General features: G+C 38.4%; 1 protein-coding gene across 5 annotated transcripts in view; it reads left to right on the forward strand.

Moving 5' to 3' along the window:
- Positions 1 to 19,869, forward strand: part of LOC109092866 (transcription factor 12-like) — a 114,189-nt gene that overhangs the window by 44,292 nt on the left and 50,028 nt on the right. For all 5 annotated transcript variants that reach the window (XM_042728249.1, XM_042728251.1, XM_042728250.1 and 2 more), the window contains exon 5: positions 186 to 288. In XM_042728249.1, coding sequence (XP_042584183.1) covers positions 186 to 288 — 103 coding nt within the window. The remainder of the gene's footprint in view (positions 1 to 185; positions 289 to 19,869) is intronic.

Here is a 19,869-nt window from a genome sequence, read left to right on the forward strand (position 1 = left end):
AAATTCATCAAAGACTTTGAAGAAAGTGTTTTTTAATGAGGAGAGTGGAGAAATATTGATCGTTTCGGGGGACAGTTGACCAGTCGCGCTCCCCTCTTTTCCCCCAGTAATTAGAAGAGTGTCATCGCACTCAATTAGCAGGTCCAGCTAATAATGTGTTTAATGCTGTGATCTCTTTCCCCCAGGGGTTTGGAGGCAGCACTCATTATGCTGATCACTTGAGTGACAGTCGATTAGTGTCCCATGAAGGATTGTCCCCAACACCTTTCATGAGCTCCAGCATAATGGGTGAGTATCCAAGGTGATTCTGACCCTGTCTCGCTTTCACACCCGTCTTTCTATTATCAATCCGTTTAGCAGTTTGTGGACTGATCAGGCATTTCTCTCTGAAGGCAGTCACCACAGGAAGTGCCAGAGATGTGTGAGGATGTTGTGTATTTGCACACTGAAATGTATTTAAACATTTTAACATTTAATTATTTTAATATAAATATATAAGATTATAAATAAAAATGAATTTTATACAATACTATTCAGAAGTTTGGGTTCAGAAAGATTGTCTCATGTTTACCAAGGCTGCATTTATTTGATCAAAAATACATATGTATATGTTTTGTATTTTTAAATATTTTATAATAAAATAGAAATCAATTAAATAGCAATATATTCCTGTGATGGCGAAGCTGAATTTTCAGCAGCCATTAGACCAGTCTTTAGTGTTTTATAATCCTTCAGAAATCATTTGTATATGCTGATTTGATTATTAATAAACATTTCTCATTATTACTATTGTTAAAAGCAGTTCCAGAAATATTTTGTAACATCATAGTGTCTTCACTGTCACTTTTAAACAATTTTGTGCAAAAATCTTTCTGACCCCAAACATTAAAACAGTTATATATCGTAAAAGATACATTAAAAAATGATTGATTTTTATTTATTATAAAAGATTATAATCCTGGCTCTTTTTGAGTCAGACATGAAAGTCATGATGACTCACTCAGTTAGTCAGTCAGATTCAGTAACTGTGCTGACAGATTCACTGAAGAATTCGTCAGAATGATTCACACAGATTTATGAATCTTTTTTTATCCATTCATTAATTAGTAATTCGTTCATGAATGGAAAACAGACTGCACTGACTAATAATATATAATAATGTTGTATTAGAAATGCATTATTTATTTGAAATATAATTCATTATATATTATGTTATTATATACAGTATAATGCAATATTATATGAATTTTTCTTTAGCATCTTCCTGCGCTGTGACTGTCTTCAGAAGTTGACCCTCCTCCAGGGTGGAAGTCACACCATCAGTACAGTTTTCCATCACAAAAGCCACCGGCTTCTTCCAGTGGCACATTGCATTTTTCTGCAGAGGAGAGTGAGAAGGGATGGGAAGGAAAGGAGAGAGAGAGCGAGAGAGAACGAGTGAAGGAGGGGTTTCAGGGGTGGTAGTGAAACAAACAGATGGGCCAAAGATCATTTTACACACACACAAACCCCCTCAGCCACGGACTCTCTCAAATCTCTCTCCTCTTTCCGAAGAGGTGTGTGAAACTCTACTTAACTCGCTCCACTTCCTCTTTTGCTTCCAAAAATGTTTCAAATAATTTTCCATCTGTATCAGTTTGTGAGTTTGTGCTTGTTTGGCCCTTGGTTTTACTGCTTGTTTGCTGACTCCACAGACACAAAGCATAATACACATTATTCAGCATCAAGATGATGTGCAGTGCAGATTTGGAAAATCGCACACGGTTATTTCTGTTGTGTAATTTTGGAACATGTTGATGTTGAGGATAATTCTGTCATTGTGAAGTAAACACTCCATTGCTGTATTTATAACTGTTTTCTTTCTGAAAGATTGCACGCTTTTTTCCATAAGATAGCATATCTGTAATCAGTATATGATATATTTAGTTCCACAGTTTTATTTATTAATAAGCAGGGTGTCATTTGTTTATTAAGGTGTTTGTTCTTACTAATTTACATGAGATTCGTGGTGATCAAGCTTTAAATTGTACATTTATTAGTATTTTTGTTGAAAAGATGATTAAGATAATGACAAAAACAGCATTTTCTTATATATTTATCAGACAGAATGGCTTGATTAGAGTCACAAGGGGCTGTTTATCCCTTGAACGTGATTGATGGATGTTGTTAGATCTTAGGTCTCTCTGTCTGCTGCTATTGTGATGTGCTCGCACATGACAGCTTTATGGGCTGCTGAAACTGGCTCTTTGTAGCATCACCCTGGAGACCGGTTGCCATGTAAGGTGGCAAGTTTACGGATGGGTGCTACTGCACGAAGCCCACCGGAATAAAATGTTATCTCTCTACCAATTGATCTGCATTTGGGTGTGTGTGGAGGTATGGAGGATGTTTTGGTTTCCTCTGTCCTGTTGATGCGGCACTAATTATGCCTATAAGTAGCAAAATATGGAAATGATCTGGAACAATGATGTGTCAGGGAATTAGACAATCTGATTGCACGGCTAAATTGCCTGCGCTATCTTGCTGGGATTGGACGAGGAGGCCGAGTCTTATCAAATTGAATTTCAGCAGTAATATCTGGGATTTACATGGAATTACCCATTCCGGAGCAACCTCATTAAATCATCTCTGAAAGGTTATTACTCACCAATGAAAAAGGCAGAGCTGGAATATGAATGTAATACAATTAAGCATTACCATCACATGAATGGCATTTCTGAGGGAACCCTGGCCTATGAGATACTCGTGGGTTTATGTGACCCATTTTTTTCCCTGCGTGTGCCGTTTAAAAACAGAGCCGTGGTAATCTAAGTGGATTATCTCGAGACAAATCCCGGTGGTCTGCAGTTTCTTGAAGGAAATAGAAATCGTAGGCTGGCACTTGTTTGTTTACCTTTTCAAACTGTTTGTGGCTGATAAAACCTTCTCGAATCTCGTTTTTGAATAAATAAATAAATAATACATAAAATGTCGCTTCATTTAAACTGTATAATCTCAACTAACGTATAACCTTGTTTGTCAATGACATTAATATAAGAAATGCCTCTGATTTGCTTTCATAAACCATTATCCCATTAAGCGGTTTAATTTGAATGCTTCATTTAGTAGTCTTAAATATGCCTGTGGGGGCTGCATGCGTTGACCTGGTTCCATGCGCTCTCTAAGTGAAGTATGACATGTTGAGAGCAGCTTGGGGTTACCTGGGGTCAGCTATTGTGTATGATAATGAACTTGTTACAGTTTATAGTGCTAGGCAGATGGCTGGTAATGACTGTTTATTTGACATAACATTTTAATTAGAGTAACCGCTGCTTGTTCTGAATAATGGAGATCCATTTTAAAGGTCACACTCTCTTCTGCTGTGTTGGTAATGGATTTGAGCTTATGTAGAACTATGTATCAGATGATAGGGGCAAAATGTGATCCCAGTCCGCCTTTACTGCGCCGTTACCTTTGAGGATTGTCTCTGAGTGGATAGATATTTCGCTTTCTTGCATCATCTTCCTATATGGTGCATTAAGACCCCATGGGCTGGTGATAGTGAATGTGGTGGTGTGTATTATTGCCTGTGTTTGTGTGTATGCTTGAAGAAAGCCCATGAGAGTGTTGAGGTCAGAGGTCAGTCGGTCTGCGCCGCACGTGCCAGTGCTCTGATCCAATCCTCTTACCCAGCATCCTCTTCGCCTTCCGCTCGCACGTGGCACTCACACTGTGACGGCTAAAACCGTCCTGTCCTGTACATGATCCTCTGATGCGGCAGCCGATGACACAGAGTAATGCGTAATCACTAACTTTGTCCGATGTGAATTCAGTTCTGCAAAACAAAAATTATTTCTGTTCCATTTTCAGAAGCCTTAACATAACTTGTAGTGCAGTTTAACCCTATAATCAATTGATCAGCCAACCATAGTGCACAGACTGTGCTTGCTTGTGTGCTTGTCTGTTTATAACACTGGAGCGTGTTGCATAATGATGACTATGTTGAAGTTTTAAGCATAATTTAATAAGGCTTAATGCAGCTTTAGATTAAGAAGAAATCTGCATGCACGTAGAGAATCCTGCTTCTTCAGCGCAGCTTGTATTTACTGGTCAAACAGATTACCATCACAAAAGACAAATTAGTTTAGTACTTTGTTGACATTCCAAACTCCATGGGTAACAGTTGGCACAGATAGAGCCGGCCTGGCTTTAGACTTGATGAAACGGTCTACAACAAAACACGGTACATGAGTTTTAAATTGAATGTTCATTGGAAAAAAACGCTGCAATCAGTTGTACATGTGTTTTGCTGTAAACTTCCTGAAACCTAAGGTGAAGCTTGTTGCTTTGCAGCTCAAGGGAAGCTTGTGATTTGCGGTAGATGGGAAGAATGCACATACATGATCTCAGGAAGCTGTGTTTCCTGGCAAAATGCTCACCTCCGCTGGAGTTTAGTGCTGGTCTGTTGGGTCACGCTCATTTCAGTGAACACTTTCACCAAAAGCGGTGTGTTAAATAGTCATCAGCAGGGCTAAATGAAATCTGTGGCTGCAGAACTGCATTGAAAGCTGCAGAATAAGCTGCTATGACTCGTACAGTTTGATCACATTGTGACTAATTTGTTTGTTAATGCAGTTTAAATTTCAGGAAACAGTTTTAGAGGGCCAAAACCATTGACTGAAACAATGGCGTTTAATTTGCACTTCTAAGATTATTGCATTTTACAGTGTCCTCATCTATTTTGTTCACAAAATGTGGATAAGTTACAACAGGTAAACATCTTAGCATTGTGGATGCACTTCATCTTGACCAAAAAGCATTCTAAAATAGTAAAATCAGCTGCACTAGTTGGTGGCAGCTCATTACCAACAAAGTTTACTGCTCTCCCACTGGTTTATTACCTGAGAATACAACACCCTGGAAAGCATACAAGTTAAATTACTTAATTACCCAAATTAAACGAGACTAAATGAAAACTTTTGTGTTTCTGTTAAAAAGTAGTGCTGTCAAACGATTAATGATTGTGGTGGACACTCTTGTTAGAGAGCATCTGATTGGACAAAAACTAAGAGCAAGACTATACATTTTAACTTGCCAGAATTGAATTCTCACAATCGAATGCAAGCTCATAGTCACTTCTGTCTCCAATCAGCAACACAGTCCCGGTCCTACATTCTTTTTTCTTTTTCAATGACCTTTTTTCACTCAGATGAATGTCACAATATGGAAGAAAATATGTTTTGCTACTTCCTTTACAGTGTGACTTTAAATCTGTTTAAAAGAATCCATTCCACACATTTCCAATTCAACACCAAAAATGCAGAAAAAGTCATCAATGACCTTTATCGTTCAGTGACCCTTCATAAAGATCTCACTTTAACTCAACCTCAACACTTTTTTTTTCTCCTCTTCATAAGGCCTCCTGGTTTTATTTTCAAGATGACATGTACTGAATTTTCGACATCACACATTCTCTGATGAGATGAAAGTTTGAGATGAGAGAGAAGAGGACGTCTGATGAATTCAGTGAAGTTGCCATCTCATTGTGGAATTCTGGATTTCTGCTTTCAGTCACACTGATGGCTGAGCATCAAAGAGAGACAAAAGATGTTACAAGGACATTTCTGGACTTCCTCGTATCTGAGAAATTCTCTCTTTTTACTCCTCTGTTCTTCCGCAAGCCACTCATGAAAGATTTCAGCTGGTTTAGATTAGTCCATTTGATTTAATTACCATAAGTGAGTCTGTGTGTGTGTGTGTATGTTTGAGCATGTGACTGTGTGTTTGTCACTCGCCAGCATTTCAATCCATGTGCCTGTCTATATTTTTAACAATGCTGACTGGCTTGTGGATGCACTCACGTTCCTATGGCCTGCTGCACATCCTCTCTGTTCTATTAAATATAATCTGCTTATTATTAGCAGCATCAACACGCACACACACATACAGCCCTGTTCCCAACTGAAGTGATTCAGTAAGACTTGGATTTCTTCTGCCGGGTTCAGGCCTTCTGTACACATCTATATTAAGCTGTGTTAGTCAGCGCTGATCTCTGAAGACACATCTAGTGATTGCACACGTGTGATATCGCCTGTTAGATCAAATCTATTAGTTGGCCTAATGTAACCCAGGAGCTTGTGTTCCTCACCTGGGACATCAGAAGGTTCACCAGCGCTCCCCCAGGTCAAATCTCAATCCCCGTCTCTTCCCCAGAGAAGAAGACCATGGCTGGTCTGCCACCTCTCACCCTAGTGGCACCTAAATGCTCCTCTCCCAGGAGCGCTGTATGAAGACGGCAGTAGATATTGTTTTTAGTGTTACTGTTGTTCTGGCGCTCCCGAATGATGTAGCCTTAGCAAAAGAAAGCAAAGGTGAACGTGTGAAATGAGTCTCAGATTGTCAGCTTTACTCGTGATAGATATCACACAACAATAACTCTGAACTTTAAATTGCTTGGTTCGTGTTTTCCGATATTTTTTTGTAAAATTTAAGCAAATATTGTGTAAAATAAATGTTTTAATTTCAGTTTTTAAATTAATTGATTACGTATGAAGATTTTATTGAACCAGTATATTATATTACATTATATTATATACTGTTTACACAGTAAGATTTTATTTGGGGCTCAGTAAGAATTGTTATTGTTTTTGATCACCAATGGTGCAATTAATTGTTTTTCAGAATATGATAAAATGGTAATATTTTGAAATATTACAGTTTTAGATAACTGTTTACTATTTAATATATTTTGAAATGTAATTTATTCCTGTGATGGCAAAGCTAAATTTTCAGCAGCCATTATTCCAGTCTTCACTGTTATATGATCTTTCAGAAATTATTTTAATATGAATATAATATTTAATATGCTGATTTGTGGCTTAACTACACCAAAGTGCTGGTGCTGTTATTAACGAGTTTTTAGTATTTAATTTATTTAGTAAAAGTAGTGTAGAAATTGAATGACTGCAATTTATTGTTTAACGACTTATATTATCAGTTTATCAGTAATTGTACAGTGCATCCCTATTTGAAACCTTTCTGAATGAGGGCCAGAGATCCAGCAGTTTCGGTACAATCTTAGCCTTACCCTAAAAGTTTTTGAGTCATGGGTTAGGTTAGGGTTAGGCCATTTCATTTAGCAGAATTATATATTCAGTTCATATCGCTCTGCATGCTTGGAGTAGCGTATTGTTTTTGAGTGTCACACAGGTAGTTTGTAGTCATTTAATCTCTCTTGGCACGCTTACGCCATGTGCAAAATAATTGTGGAACGGCACACTAATTTCTGAAATTTGCATCCCAACTTTCTGCCTGCAGTACTTGTGGTGTTAGCGTGGTGCTCCCGCACATGCCGCGCAACTAAATGAATCCTCTATGCATAAGAGAATTGTTCTCATCTGTTTCTCATCTCCTTTGATGAAACCTAATGGCTTTCCAGGAAATGAAATTATGCAGTCATTTAGTGACAATGCAAAGTGTGCAGAGCGTTTTGTAGCCTGGGTGTGTTTTCTTTCTGTGTGCACAAGAGGAGCAGCACAGAGATGCCAAGATGCATCTCACCATCCTTTTGTTTAGCTGGGGGAAGGAAAAAAGATTTGTCCCGGTGCTCAGCTTATCTGTACGTATCTCGTACTGCATGTGATTTATTTATTTATTTGCTTTTAAATTATTCCTTAAGGCAGAGCATGAAGCTGTACGCTGTGCTCTGGTTCCCTGGTGTGTAGCGGTAGAGGCAGGTGTACGTGTGGGGCCTTTGAGGGCCGCTGCTCTGGCTGGGACTCTGATTGTGACCAGGTGCTGCTCAGGTGCACGATCCCGTAGAGCAGCTACACAACACAGCAGGGCCGCAGGTGCATTCGAGAACTCTCTCTCTCTCCACCTCCTCCCTGTATGCCTTCATTTTATCCTCCTCCTGCCTGTCACTCGTTCCTTCCTCTCTCTGCTCACTAATGCATTCTCTTAAGCATGTCTGTCTTCCACCTACCCTTCCAAATATGTCATAATGGCCCTACCTTTGTATTCGCATACACTACCATTCAACAGTTTGGGGTCAGTGATATTTTTTAAATGTTTTTGAAGTCTCTTATACTTACCAACACTGCATTTATTGGTCAAAAATACTGCAAAAACAGTAATATTGTGAAATATTATTACAAGTCAAAATAACGAAATTTTAGCAGAATTTTCAACTGCCATTACACCAGACTTTAATTCTGGAGCTGATAAATAAAAAAGTTTAAAAGCAGCATTTATTTGAAATAATCTTTTGTAACATCACAAAAGTCTTTTGATCAGTTTCATGCATCTTTGCTGCACAAGTGTTTTTTCTTATAAAAAAAGTCCCTAGGTTTTAGAGATATTTAAAGACAGCACATTCTATTATTTATTCTTCTAGTGAGTTTTTTGACATGACATCTTAGAATAAATTGAACAGGCAGCATTATGTGGCGGAGTGGTCTTAACAGCCTTTTTTTCCACTGGGCCACACTATGGTCCAAGTGCAAGTCTCACAGGCCGCACACATATCATTTACATATTATGTCACCAATACAAACCAACCAGATTTATAATATTATAGCCTAAATATTATGATACCTAATCGATTATGTTCATTTAAATAAATAAATAATTCTACTCACCATAAATAAAACACCTGATGCTGTCAGGAGCTGACCAATTTTGTGAAATTCAACTCGACAGGAGTAACGGCAAAATGAAGTTGCGAATTGTAAAAGTTGCAGTCGGTAAGACGCGCGACATTGCAGAAAATGTGCGTTCACAAATGTAGCCTTTGTTGATCCAAATATGGAAAGCACTTTTGCATTTAATAATCTTTCCAAAGATGTTTTGCCACATTTCTGCAATTAAGGATAGTTGCTGCGTGGGTGTTTCCTTTTGCCTGAACATCTTCGAGTGAGTGCCGGGGCGAACCGAAAGTCCAGCACTCCTACCTTCACTGCTGATACTGCGACTATTCTTGTTTGTATGTGTTCCTTCGCTGACATTTTTTGGAATTCTGCCAAAGTGTGCGCTTGTAAGTGTTCGGTAAATGCGTTATGTTAATTATTTTTACATAACAAAAAAATTATAGCTTATATTTGTTTAGTACATTTTTAAATTAATGTAAAAACTAAAATGAATTGTAAAACAAAAAGTTATTTTTTTTAACTGCGTTTAACATGGTGGGCCACATTTGAATTTGTGACGGGCCGCGGGTTGAGAACCAATGGACTAATGCATGTTTTATACTAAAACACCTGTTTTTGTTAACTGGCTCTAAGGGACTGTTCACACTGTTTTCTTTCATTAAACAGTAGATCTATATAAATAGTGCTGCTAATAACGATTATTTTTATAATTGATTAAACAGTTGATTTGTCCTAAAAAAATGTTAATAATATTCATTGTTGATTCTTTTCATTATTGATTATTATCAATTAGTTGTAGCAGACCTATATAAACATGCACTAGAACGACGTTTTCAGATGTTTTCTCACTGTTTACAGCATCTCACTCCATGAGTACTGTTTTTAAATTGCTGTGTCAAGTTACAAGAAGCTACTTTTTTTAAAACCCCCTCTCTTCCCTGTCACTGCCCTGCTTCTAGCTGTTTTTGAATGCAACAGCACGTTCTGTGTGAATGGCCCTTGTGAATTAGTCAAGGTTGTGAATACTTTAGCAAGGCACTGTACATGACATTTGAGCAGCCTCAGCTTTAGCCACTCACACACAGGAGTGTTTAAGATGCTGGAAGCAATGTGTGCTGACACAGGCTCAGATCAGACATCTGTAGTGGTGTAGGAGTCTGGTGGCACTAGTGTGAAGTGTAGTGGATGTAGCTGGTCATTATGCAGAGCTCCAGGGTGCGCTTATCTGTTACTGCGCTCAACCAAGCATGAAGAGCCCAAGACGGACTGAAAGGCCACAAATCCCTCTCCTTCGCTTCTTCCTCCAATGACGCCCCTCCTCCCTTCCTTACATCCACGCATCTATCCATCCACCCGTCATCCACCCTTGCCCTGGCTTCCCCAGGCCCTGGCCTCTGTGCGGAGGGGGTGAGGCAAGCGGGCAGGCCAGCTGCAGAGATCAGCTGTGGCCTGGTGCGCTCATGTCTGCGGGGCTGTTCGCAGAGAGCCAGGAGAGCTCCGAGTCGTGTGGGGGAGGGCGGCAGAGCTGATTGAGCCCTGCTGATAGAGGTCCTGGAAGCCTGCTTTTACAGGCCATTGGGGGTGACTGAAATTACCGCCTGAGCTAATCTGTCTACTATGCATCTGCGCCGTCTATAGATTTCTGTTATCAAATGTACAAGCAGGGGGAAAAGTCCTGACAGTAAAAACAACAAAAATATTAAGGCCATTCTGAAAAAGATAAGTCAGAAACCAATACGATGATGTACATGCTGAGCCTTCACATTGTAAGCGTGTGGTCCCATTGTATGTGCGTACTGTGGTGGTATCTGTCCAGTTAAAGCCAATGTATTATTATTCAGGTGACTTGCTAGAAGCACGATTTGCAGGCCTGAAAATGTCATGGAAATTAACAAAATCCCAAGAATTCATGGAAATTTCTGTTGTTAATAAAGATTTTCTTATACATGTTTTATGATTTGTTGATATCTGTAAATATTGAATATATATTTGTTTGTATAAATACAATTTATATTTTGGTGAATTATATACACAACTGTTTAGAAGTTTGGTGTCAGTAAGATTTTTAAATGAATACTGTTATTCAGCAAGGATGCTTTAAACTGATCAAAAGTAGCAGACTTTTGCTTTGTTACAAATAATTCTGTTTGAAATAAATGTGGTTATTTTGGTCTTTCTATTCAAAGAATTCTGGGAAAGAAATTCAGTTTCCTCAGAAATAATAAGCAGCATATTCTGTTCTAACATGATTATTAGAATGATTTCTGAAGGATCATTTGAAAATTAAGCTTTGCTTTCACAGAAATAAATTACTTTAGTGCCCTTCTTCAATTTCAATTTTTCTACTCAACACGACAACTGGAAAAGTCATACAAATTCATTAGTCAAATGGTGTTTATTTTAACTAATTAAAATCCCATTTAACTATTGGAATTATTTTAACTAACTTGCAAAATTTTCTTTTTAAATGCAACCCATACTCAAGTCCTGACACGTATTAGCATGCAACTGCATGAAATCAAGCTTGTGTAGCTGGAATCGTGTGAGTCAATGCTCTTGTATAGTGTATGTTTCAGGCCTTATAATATTTTGAATTCTTGTATCTTTAATATCTTGCGCCCAACTTATGATGGCATCCAGAAATGTGCCAGAAATCTCAATAATGCTGAATGACACATGAAAAGGCGACGCCTACATTCTGCATCCATGTGCAGCACAGTTGGATTTACTCAGTAACACGAGCAGCATGTGGCACTTTGGGCTTTGATGACTGTATCATTAGCTGGCATTATTTAATCCAATCCCGTTACATGCATAACGAAGCCTGAACAAAACAACACCCAAATCAGCTTTCAGTCTTGACTGGAGTGTGTATATGCAGGATTCTGGGCTCTGTTTCTCTGTCCTTCATGTTTTCTTTGCTCTTTTCCTCCATTCAGCATCCTGCATCGCTTGCATTTCCCTGTACTCTCAATGTCTCCACCCATCATCCACCCTCCTCTCGTTAACCCCCTCTTTTCCACTCATCTATCGCCATTTTTAATCTCTCTGTCTGGACTTCTTTTTCCACCTCTCCCTCCCAGTTTTGTCCGTTGGTACTCAGCAGCAGTTCATGCCAGTGAAACTGTTGGTGATTGTTAAATGAAAATGCAAAGTTGAAGGGCAGTGATTCATTAGGAAGGAATTCTGCCAGTGAAACAAATGCAGTCTGGACCCAGAGCACCCTGGTGCTGTCAATGACTTTACCAGACTTCTTTCTCTCTCTCTCTCAGGCTCTCACTCTCTTTCCCTTCTGTCTCTCTCTTTCAGCTTTCAGGTTCAAAGTACTTTATTAGCATGATTGTTTCACACACCTTTTTTACAAAACATCAATACAAATGAAGAATAGTGATAAAAAAAAGATGCCAGTAATGGTAGTAGAAATAACATCTAATATACAATAAAAAGAATAAAATAAATCAGCAAGATAATTCTTTTTTTTTAGTTACTTTGTAGTTGTATTTAGAGAATACCTTAGTCCTTGTATGTATATTTTTTCATTATTTTTTTCATTTTCTACAGTTCAGTTAATGAAGAAGCTATGAAAACATTCATTTAAATAAGCATAAACTCTGTAAGCAGTGCTTCTCGGTGCGGTCACAGTCACTACTAGATGCTATACTGGTCAAAATTAAAGTGAACCTGCAGGTATATTATGCAAACTGATGTAGGCAGATATTGAATTGTGAATTGTGTAATCACTATTTCATTTGATGATGGGTTTTATATCAAATCTAAAAAATAAATATAAATATAATAAAATCTTGGTCTAACTTTAAGAAATTATGACAAAATATATCATTGTTTATATTGCAGAAATATATTACTGCTGCACAGTAAGTAGTAGTAATAATAATAATGCAATTAAAACATTATCACTATCACAAACTTTTTCATTCATATGTTAATGTAAACAGTATACTTTCCGAAAATTAATTAATAAATAAAAAAAAGGAATATTTACATTTTTCATTTGATTACATTGTAAAAGATTAACCAAATTGTTAGTTTTATAAATTGATTTGATTAACATATTTTTTGATAGTACATTTGTATTTAACATTACAATGTTATTCTGCGTACTCCTAACAATAAAGTAATCCATTATAAAACAAAAGCTAAAAAAAAAAAAAAAAAAAAAAAAAATGCAATGCAAATTTTGGTTATACTGCCCATCACTAAAAAACATTCAAAATTTAGTAACACTTACTGTAAATGTCACTCTTTAGTGAATCTCAAAAAAAATATTTAGTTTTTATACTCTTATACTGTTGACATTTATAAAATAGTGTAGATTTTAATATTAAACATTTAACATTTGACATTAAACATCAGTTATTGCCCGTAACCTGAAAATAATTATTGGCTTCTCTGTATCCAGAATTGTAATGTTTTTACTGTTTAATATGTGTTTTTTGTATTGATTTGTGAATATTTACCTTACTGCAGTTTTCTAAATATCACAGCTATTGAAGAACATTACAGTGTAGAAAAAGCAGTTTGTAGGTATTCTTAGGCACCGTGTCCAGTGGAAGACGATCTCCCCCACAGTCTTTCACGCGTAGGCATGCGGTGTGTAGCGATGTTGTAGCATATGTTCTTCTGAAAGCTGATGGCTAATGGGCTGTGTTGAGTATAATTACGGAACGACCTGTTGAAATGAGAGGGGGCTCATGGGATGGACAGTAGGGCTTCTGGCTCCCACCTGTGTGTAGCTGAGCTCCTGCTGTGCCCCACAGGTGCTGTTCTTACATATACACACACTTCCATGCACACACACACCTGGCTCGGGGTCTCAGGTGGTGAGCGTGCAGTCAGTCTGCCTAGAAATAACCCATCCTCCCCCACGCCTAATCCAGAGAGGAGCGATGAATCCCATGAATGAGTGGCTGTGTGTAAGACTCTCAGTGCAGCAACACTCCAGCATTATCTACACATACACATACAGTGTATACAATCCAATGGCTGGTGTTGTTTGTGAAGGAAAACGAATGCAACCTTCAGATTTTACCCTCACAATAAAAACATATACGGATGCAGTTAGCTCATGACAGTTGCTATAGTTGCTGCACTTTATTATAAAGATCACTTTCCGCACCACATCATCCTTATTTGCCCTTTAATAAGGCAAAGAAGTACTAATTGAGATAAATATTTTCAGCATTTTCTGTTTTAAAATATATTAAGGACATTTTTCGTACGTATTGTATAATATTAATTTTAATTAATTGTTTAATGTTTAAATACTTTGTTGTATCTCAGTTGCTGACATTAAAGTACACTACTGGTCAAATGTTAGGTCCTGGAAAATGTTGTAAAAAATTCTTTCAAAAATCCTTCTATTATGCTGATTTGGTGCTCAATAAACCTTTCTTCTTATATAAAATGTTGAATACCCTTATACTGCTTAGTATTTTTGTAGAAACTGTGATTTTTTTTTTTAAACCATTTATTTAAAATATTTTTTTATTATTATTGTTACTTTGTTCGATTTAATCCATCCTTGCTGAATAAACATATTAATTCTTAAAAAAAAAAAATCTTACAGACTCCAAACTTTTGAACAGTAGTATAGAGGTACTACTAATATAGTACCTCTATATTATAAAATGGATCATTCAAGTCCTGGCTACCGATTGGACAACACAGAGCTCCATCTGTTATACTCTGTAATAAAAACCACCCATATTTCCATAATTTGGTGTGTACAGTGTCCACTCCACCACCAGTATTAAAAATATCCCTGTGGGTTGGTAGCGTCTAGGCCCCAGCACACTTTCACACATACTGAGTGAATTGTGTTCACATGCTTCCCTCTCTGTGACACGATTTCTCTCTGACAGAACCTTGAGAAGTGTTACTAAACACTTCTCCAGTATGAAAAGAGAAATGTTTTAAAACTGACAACTCTTTCATTGCTTCTGACATATGCTATCCGAGTCTCTCAGCAACTCGAATGTGTCTTTAAACAGGATTTTAAAGAGCGTGCTTGTGTGTTTGAGTTTGAGAGTACGCCAGCAGCGCCGCCCGAGTGGGATCAAAATTCCCCTCCTGCATTCATCCTCCTCCATCCTTCCAGTGAGGCCCCATTGTTTAACAGTTGCTTGGCATCTGATACCAGCCGGCTGCAGAGCCTTTGATGTGGCTCAGATGATGCGATATCCATCCTGGGACATAAAAGTACACCCCACCCTCCTGTTTTTCCACCCTGTTCTCGATGCACAGCATCGGCTGTGACCACAAGCGACTGTCTCACGCACACGTGAGCCTGCGTGGGTTAGCTCGAAGGGAGTCATCGGCCAGCGTGGCGAGCTCGGCGGTGGGTGCGTGAAAGAAAGGGTTATTAGATAGCTCATCACACTCCTCCGCTGAGGGGGAGAGCAAGAGGAGGAGAAAAGAGAGAGAGAGGGATGTGTGATTATGAAGTCATCAGCCATGAACCAGTGGGGTAGGGGAGAAGCGCGCGTCCTCAGGGGGCCATTGATTGGTGACCATGTGTTTGTGGCCGATAGACTGTGAAATGGTGTGTTGCTGCACGGCTGTGGCGCACCTGCGTCCCACCAAGGTGATTGATTGGTTTGGTCATGTGGAATGTTCCCATCTGGTCTGCAGTAATGCATTTTCCTCTCTCTCTCTCGCCGTCTCGTATCGGGCGTAGTGGGCATTGGCTGGAGAGGGTGGTTAAGTTAGGGACTACAGAGGTCAAAAGAAAACATTTTCCCCCTCTTTCCTCCCTCAGCAACTACAGAAAATCACATTGCGCAGACATGGTCATCTCATTGACTTTCTGAGGTGGGGGTGTTTAGGACAAATCCAGCTGCTGTGTTTGTTGACAAGTCCACACACAGGTCCCTCTTCCCCATCTGGTGAGTCAGGAGATCCTGCAAACCTGTGAGATTCTCAACGAGAAGGAAAAGAGTCACTGCAAGGATGTTAACACATGGATTTCTAAAAGGTCAAACAAAAAAATCTTTTGAGATGCTGATCTTACATCAGGGTCCTCAACAAGGGGTCTGCAGAGGTACTTGGGGAGGTAGTTGCTGCTAATTTCATTAATTTATTTTATTAAAATTGTTATTTTATTTTATTATTTACACACTAAAAAAAACTTTCCTTTGAGTTGCTGATCTTAGGTCAGGGGTCTTTAACAAGGAGTCTGTAGAGGCACTGGGTAGTTATTCATTTTATTAAAATTTTATTGTATTTTTTTAATTTACATATTTTAAAAATGAATCAAATCATTTTGAGATGTTATTCTTACATTTAGGAGTCTTCTAACAAGACATCCGCAAAGGTTCTGTAGGGGTAAAGAAATCTAATTTTAATTTTAATTGAGTTTTTATTTATTTTTATATTTAAAAAAAATTATAATAAAAAAAAATATTTTGAGATGTTGTTCTTACATCAGGTGTCTTTAACAAGGGTTCTGCAGAAGCACTACTGGGTAGTTTTATTTATTTTAATTAATTGTTAATGAATATTTCTATATTATTTATATGTGTTGTAGAAGATAATATTTACTTGATTTATTATCAATAATGATTTTTTTAATTTTTCATATTGTATGCTAGGCCTATTTTTAGTTTTATACAGCATGTAACGGGGGCCACTGCTCTGACTTTGCACTATCCGCCAATGGCTTGAAAAAGGTTAAAGACCCCAGGTTTAACTGTAGGAGACACCAGGACACATCCACCACCAATGAGAAACACTCATGACTCACCTTAACATGACAATCTTGTTCTCCACTCCCATAATCCTCTTCGTTTCCTCTTCGTCTTTTTTCCATCTTTTTTCTGATTCGTCCTTAATCCTGTCCTTTCTCGCTGCTTTTAATTGAACTATTCATTCCATCTAATGACTAATTACATATCAGAGTGCATCAGCAGAGGCATTCATCATCGTAGAACATAATAATCAATGACATTTCAACAAAGAAAAAAATAAATATGCAAATAAGAGCTCATTAACATTTGCGCTAGCTGTTTGAATAATGCCACTGCTGACAAGACTGTAATTAACAGAAACTGATGCTGAGCTCAGGGGTAGCGCGTGTTTGAGATTGTGCCCCTCAAAGAACAGACCCCTCCACCCCCTTCCTACCTGCTCGGGTGGGATCGTGCGAAGGAGGGCCTGGAGAGGGCGGGCGGGCGTGGACCCTTGGATTCGGGCCCCGTCCTTGCCGACTGTCAAACATCAAAAGCCTCGAAAACAATGGAGAGATACACAAACACTCCAGACGAGGAAACAAAAGGATCCATTTGAAAAGCCACAGAGCCAGTGAGCGAGTGGGTGTGTGGCTTTGTTTGGCATTGTTATGTCTGTGAGTGTTTGCTTGTGTTCGTGTGTGGGCATCGAGCGTTCAGGACTCTACACTGATAGCTCAAGGTTCTTGCCGACACAAACTTTAGACAGCTGTAGAGCTTTCTTTTTCTTTACCTCACCCTCCCTCCCTCCTTTTGTTGGCCTCCAAGTTTAGCCCCAGTCCCCCGCTCCGCTTTCCTGCCTGCTTTCCTGTTTTTGTCAGGAATTTTAAGAGAAAATGCAGCAAACACAATAAAGCTGTTTATGTCAGTATTTGGACAGCCCAATGTGCTGATTATAACAAGTTGAAGGAATTTCCTTTATTGCATGTGTTAGCCTCGCCATATGGCTCAACACGGAACATTAACTTGACAGGGATAATGAATTACACCGGGGTTCCAGAACTCCAGAACATGAAATTCAGACGAGGGAACGCTGATGGACTTCTGAGGGACGAAGGCCATGAGAGGTTCACTTGCATTTGGCGTTACCCGCTACAAGGGATCGAGCTCCTTGTCGTGTGTATGTATACGCATCTCGGTGTGTTTGGAAACTGAGTCTGCCTGGAGAAAAAAAAAAAATCCAGCGAGGCCCTCGGAATTTACTAGAACGAAGAAAGAGAGAGTGGGGAGGGGTAGAGAGAGGGAGGCTGTGGAGTGTGGCTACTAATTGGCTGTTTTTGTGGCTGCACTTTTCAATTGATCCCTTGAGATGCTTAGATCTCTACCTATCTGAGTATCAAAACAAGAGCTCTGGTCTTGCCTGGCAGAGCTGTGATCAATAGGGAGCCACCCCGGGAGCCTCTCTACACGGTCACATTTTAATTGTTCCATGTAATCTCAATATTTAATATCGTCGGCCTATTTATACATCCCTTATTAACCCCCTCGACAGGACTCAATGCACCCCTCTTTTGTGTTGCCACTTGTGAATGTGCATCAATGGTATTTACATACTCCACTGACTGTTAAACAAATCTCTGGGCTGCTGTATTCAAAGTGGTGTTAAAACATACTGATTTGCAGAGTTCTGTGAACAGCTGCAAAACTGTAAATTAATATTTGATAATTCAGATCTTTTGGCTGGTGGGCTGATAAATAGAAAAATAGTCATGCACTTTCATGCTTTTGTTATAAAGTGAAGGGTTGTTTCTTTAGTTGTGATTTTTTTGCACAGACTTGTGTTATCACTGTTTTATGCAGATGTATTGTAAAGGTTTTAAAGTTTAAAGGGGACATCAGATGCCCATTTTCCACAAGTTGTTATAATTCTTTGGGTCTTCATGATATGTCTACAATAGGGCTGGTCGATTTTGCAAAAAAAAAAAAAAATCTCGATTTTTCCAGAATGTTTGACCAATTCTTTTTTTTTACAATTTTTAACTAGTCAACTTGAAAATGTACAACATGATTCAAGTTACTTTTTCTTTATTAACCGTCTAGTTAAAGAAAATTCTATTCCAAGTAAAACAAACAAAAAGTTAAAAAAATCACTTGTTAAATATCTTTGCAGAAAATAAAAAAAAAACTAAAAAAACATACAAAAAAAAACAACCACATACATATCAAACTCATAAAATTAACATAATGAGAACAAAAATAATGTGAGGAGAATTATTTTAGAAAATCTTAAAAGTCAAGGTAATTCACATTCAAAATTACTGAAGGTATAACAACAGTAGACTTATTAACTATAAATGTTCTTTGAAAAAAACAGCAGCTTTCAGCCTGTCACCATGATGCAAACATGAAATATCAGACATACAGTAGTAGTTCTTTACAGGTTTTCTATTGTTTTTTCTGTGTAAACATGGATGTGTTTGACTGTAGCGCTCGCGTCTCTTGCAGTGTCTCATGCATGAAATGCCATTCTAAAAACACACACGTGAGCGGTTAATCAGATGCACCGACCTGCGGTTGGATCGTTCTTTTCTCTTTTCTGTTAACACCGGCATATTGTCAAAGGGTCTAATTCTAACATTTGATAATATTTCTATTCAAAATTGAAATTCCTTGATTTATAAAAAATTTAATTGTGGCAAAACAATAAATTTAAATTAATCAATAAAATCGGGAAAATCACCCAGCCCTAGTCTACAGTATACTTTGGTTAAAATTCCTCAATGGTCATGTTAAACAACATGCTTTTTAGCTTCTTAAAACAGCTCTGTACACAGCGAGCCATTTCTGTGCATGTCTCTTTAAATGATAATGAGCTACTGCTCCCCCCACCTCCCCCTTTTGATTTTTGTGTATTTGGTGGCGCGTTACCATCAAAAACAAAACTATTGACTCCATTGCGTCCTCAGTGGCTCTCATGCCGGAAGAAAATAAAGCCGTTTTATTCACTTTTACATCCACCTACAGAACACCTGTATTCAGTGCAATGATTACGAGAAATATGCTTATGAGTGTGGAGAAAATTGCTGCAGATTTGTCGGCTGCACATCCATGATGTGAATCTCCCATTCCACCACATCCAAAAGCTGTTCTATTGGATTGAGATCTGGTGACTGTGGAGGCCATTTGAGTAAAGTGAACTCATTGTCATGTTCAAGAAACCAGTCTGAGATGATTTGAGCTTTGTGACATGGTGCATTATCCTGCTGGAAGTAGCCATCAGAAGATGAGTACACTGTAATCATGAAGGGATGGACATGGTCAGCAACAATACTCAGGTAGGCTGTGGCATTTAAACTATGCTCAATTGGTACTAAGGGGCCCAAAGTGTGCCAAGAAAATATCCCCCACACCATTACACCACCACCAGCAGCCTGAACTGTTGAGACAAGGCAGGATGGATCCATGGTTTCATGTTCTTTACACTAAATTCTGCCCCTACCATCTGAATGTCGCAACAGAAATCAAGACTCATCATACCAGGCAACGTTTTTCCAATC

Source organism: Cyprinus carpio, chromosome B7 (genome assembly GCF_018340385.1).
Source record: "Cyprinus carpio isolate SPL01 chromosome B7, ASM1834038v1, whole genome shotgun sequence".
NCBI lineage: Eukaryota > Metazoa > Chordata > Actinopteri > Cypriniformes > Cyprinidae > Cyprinus > Cyprinus carpio.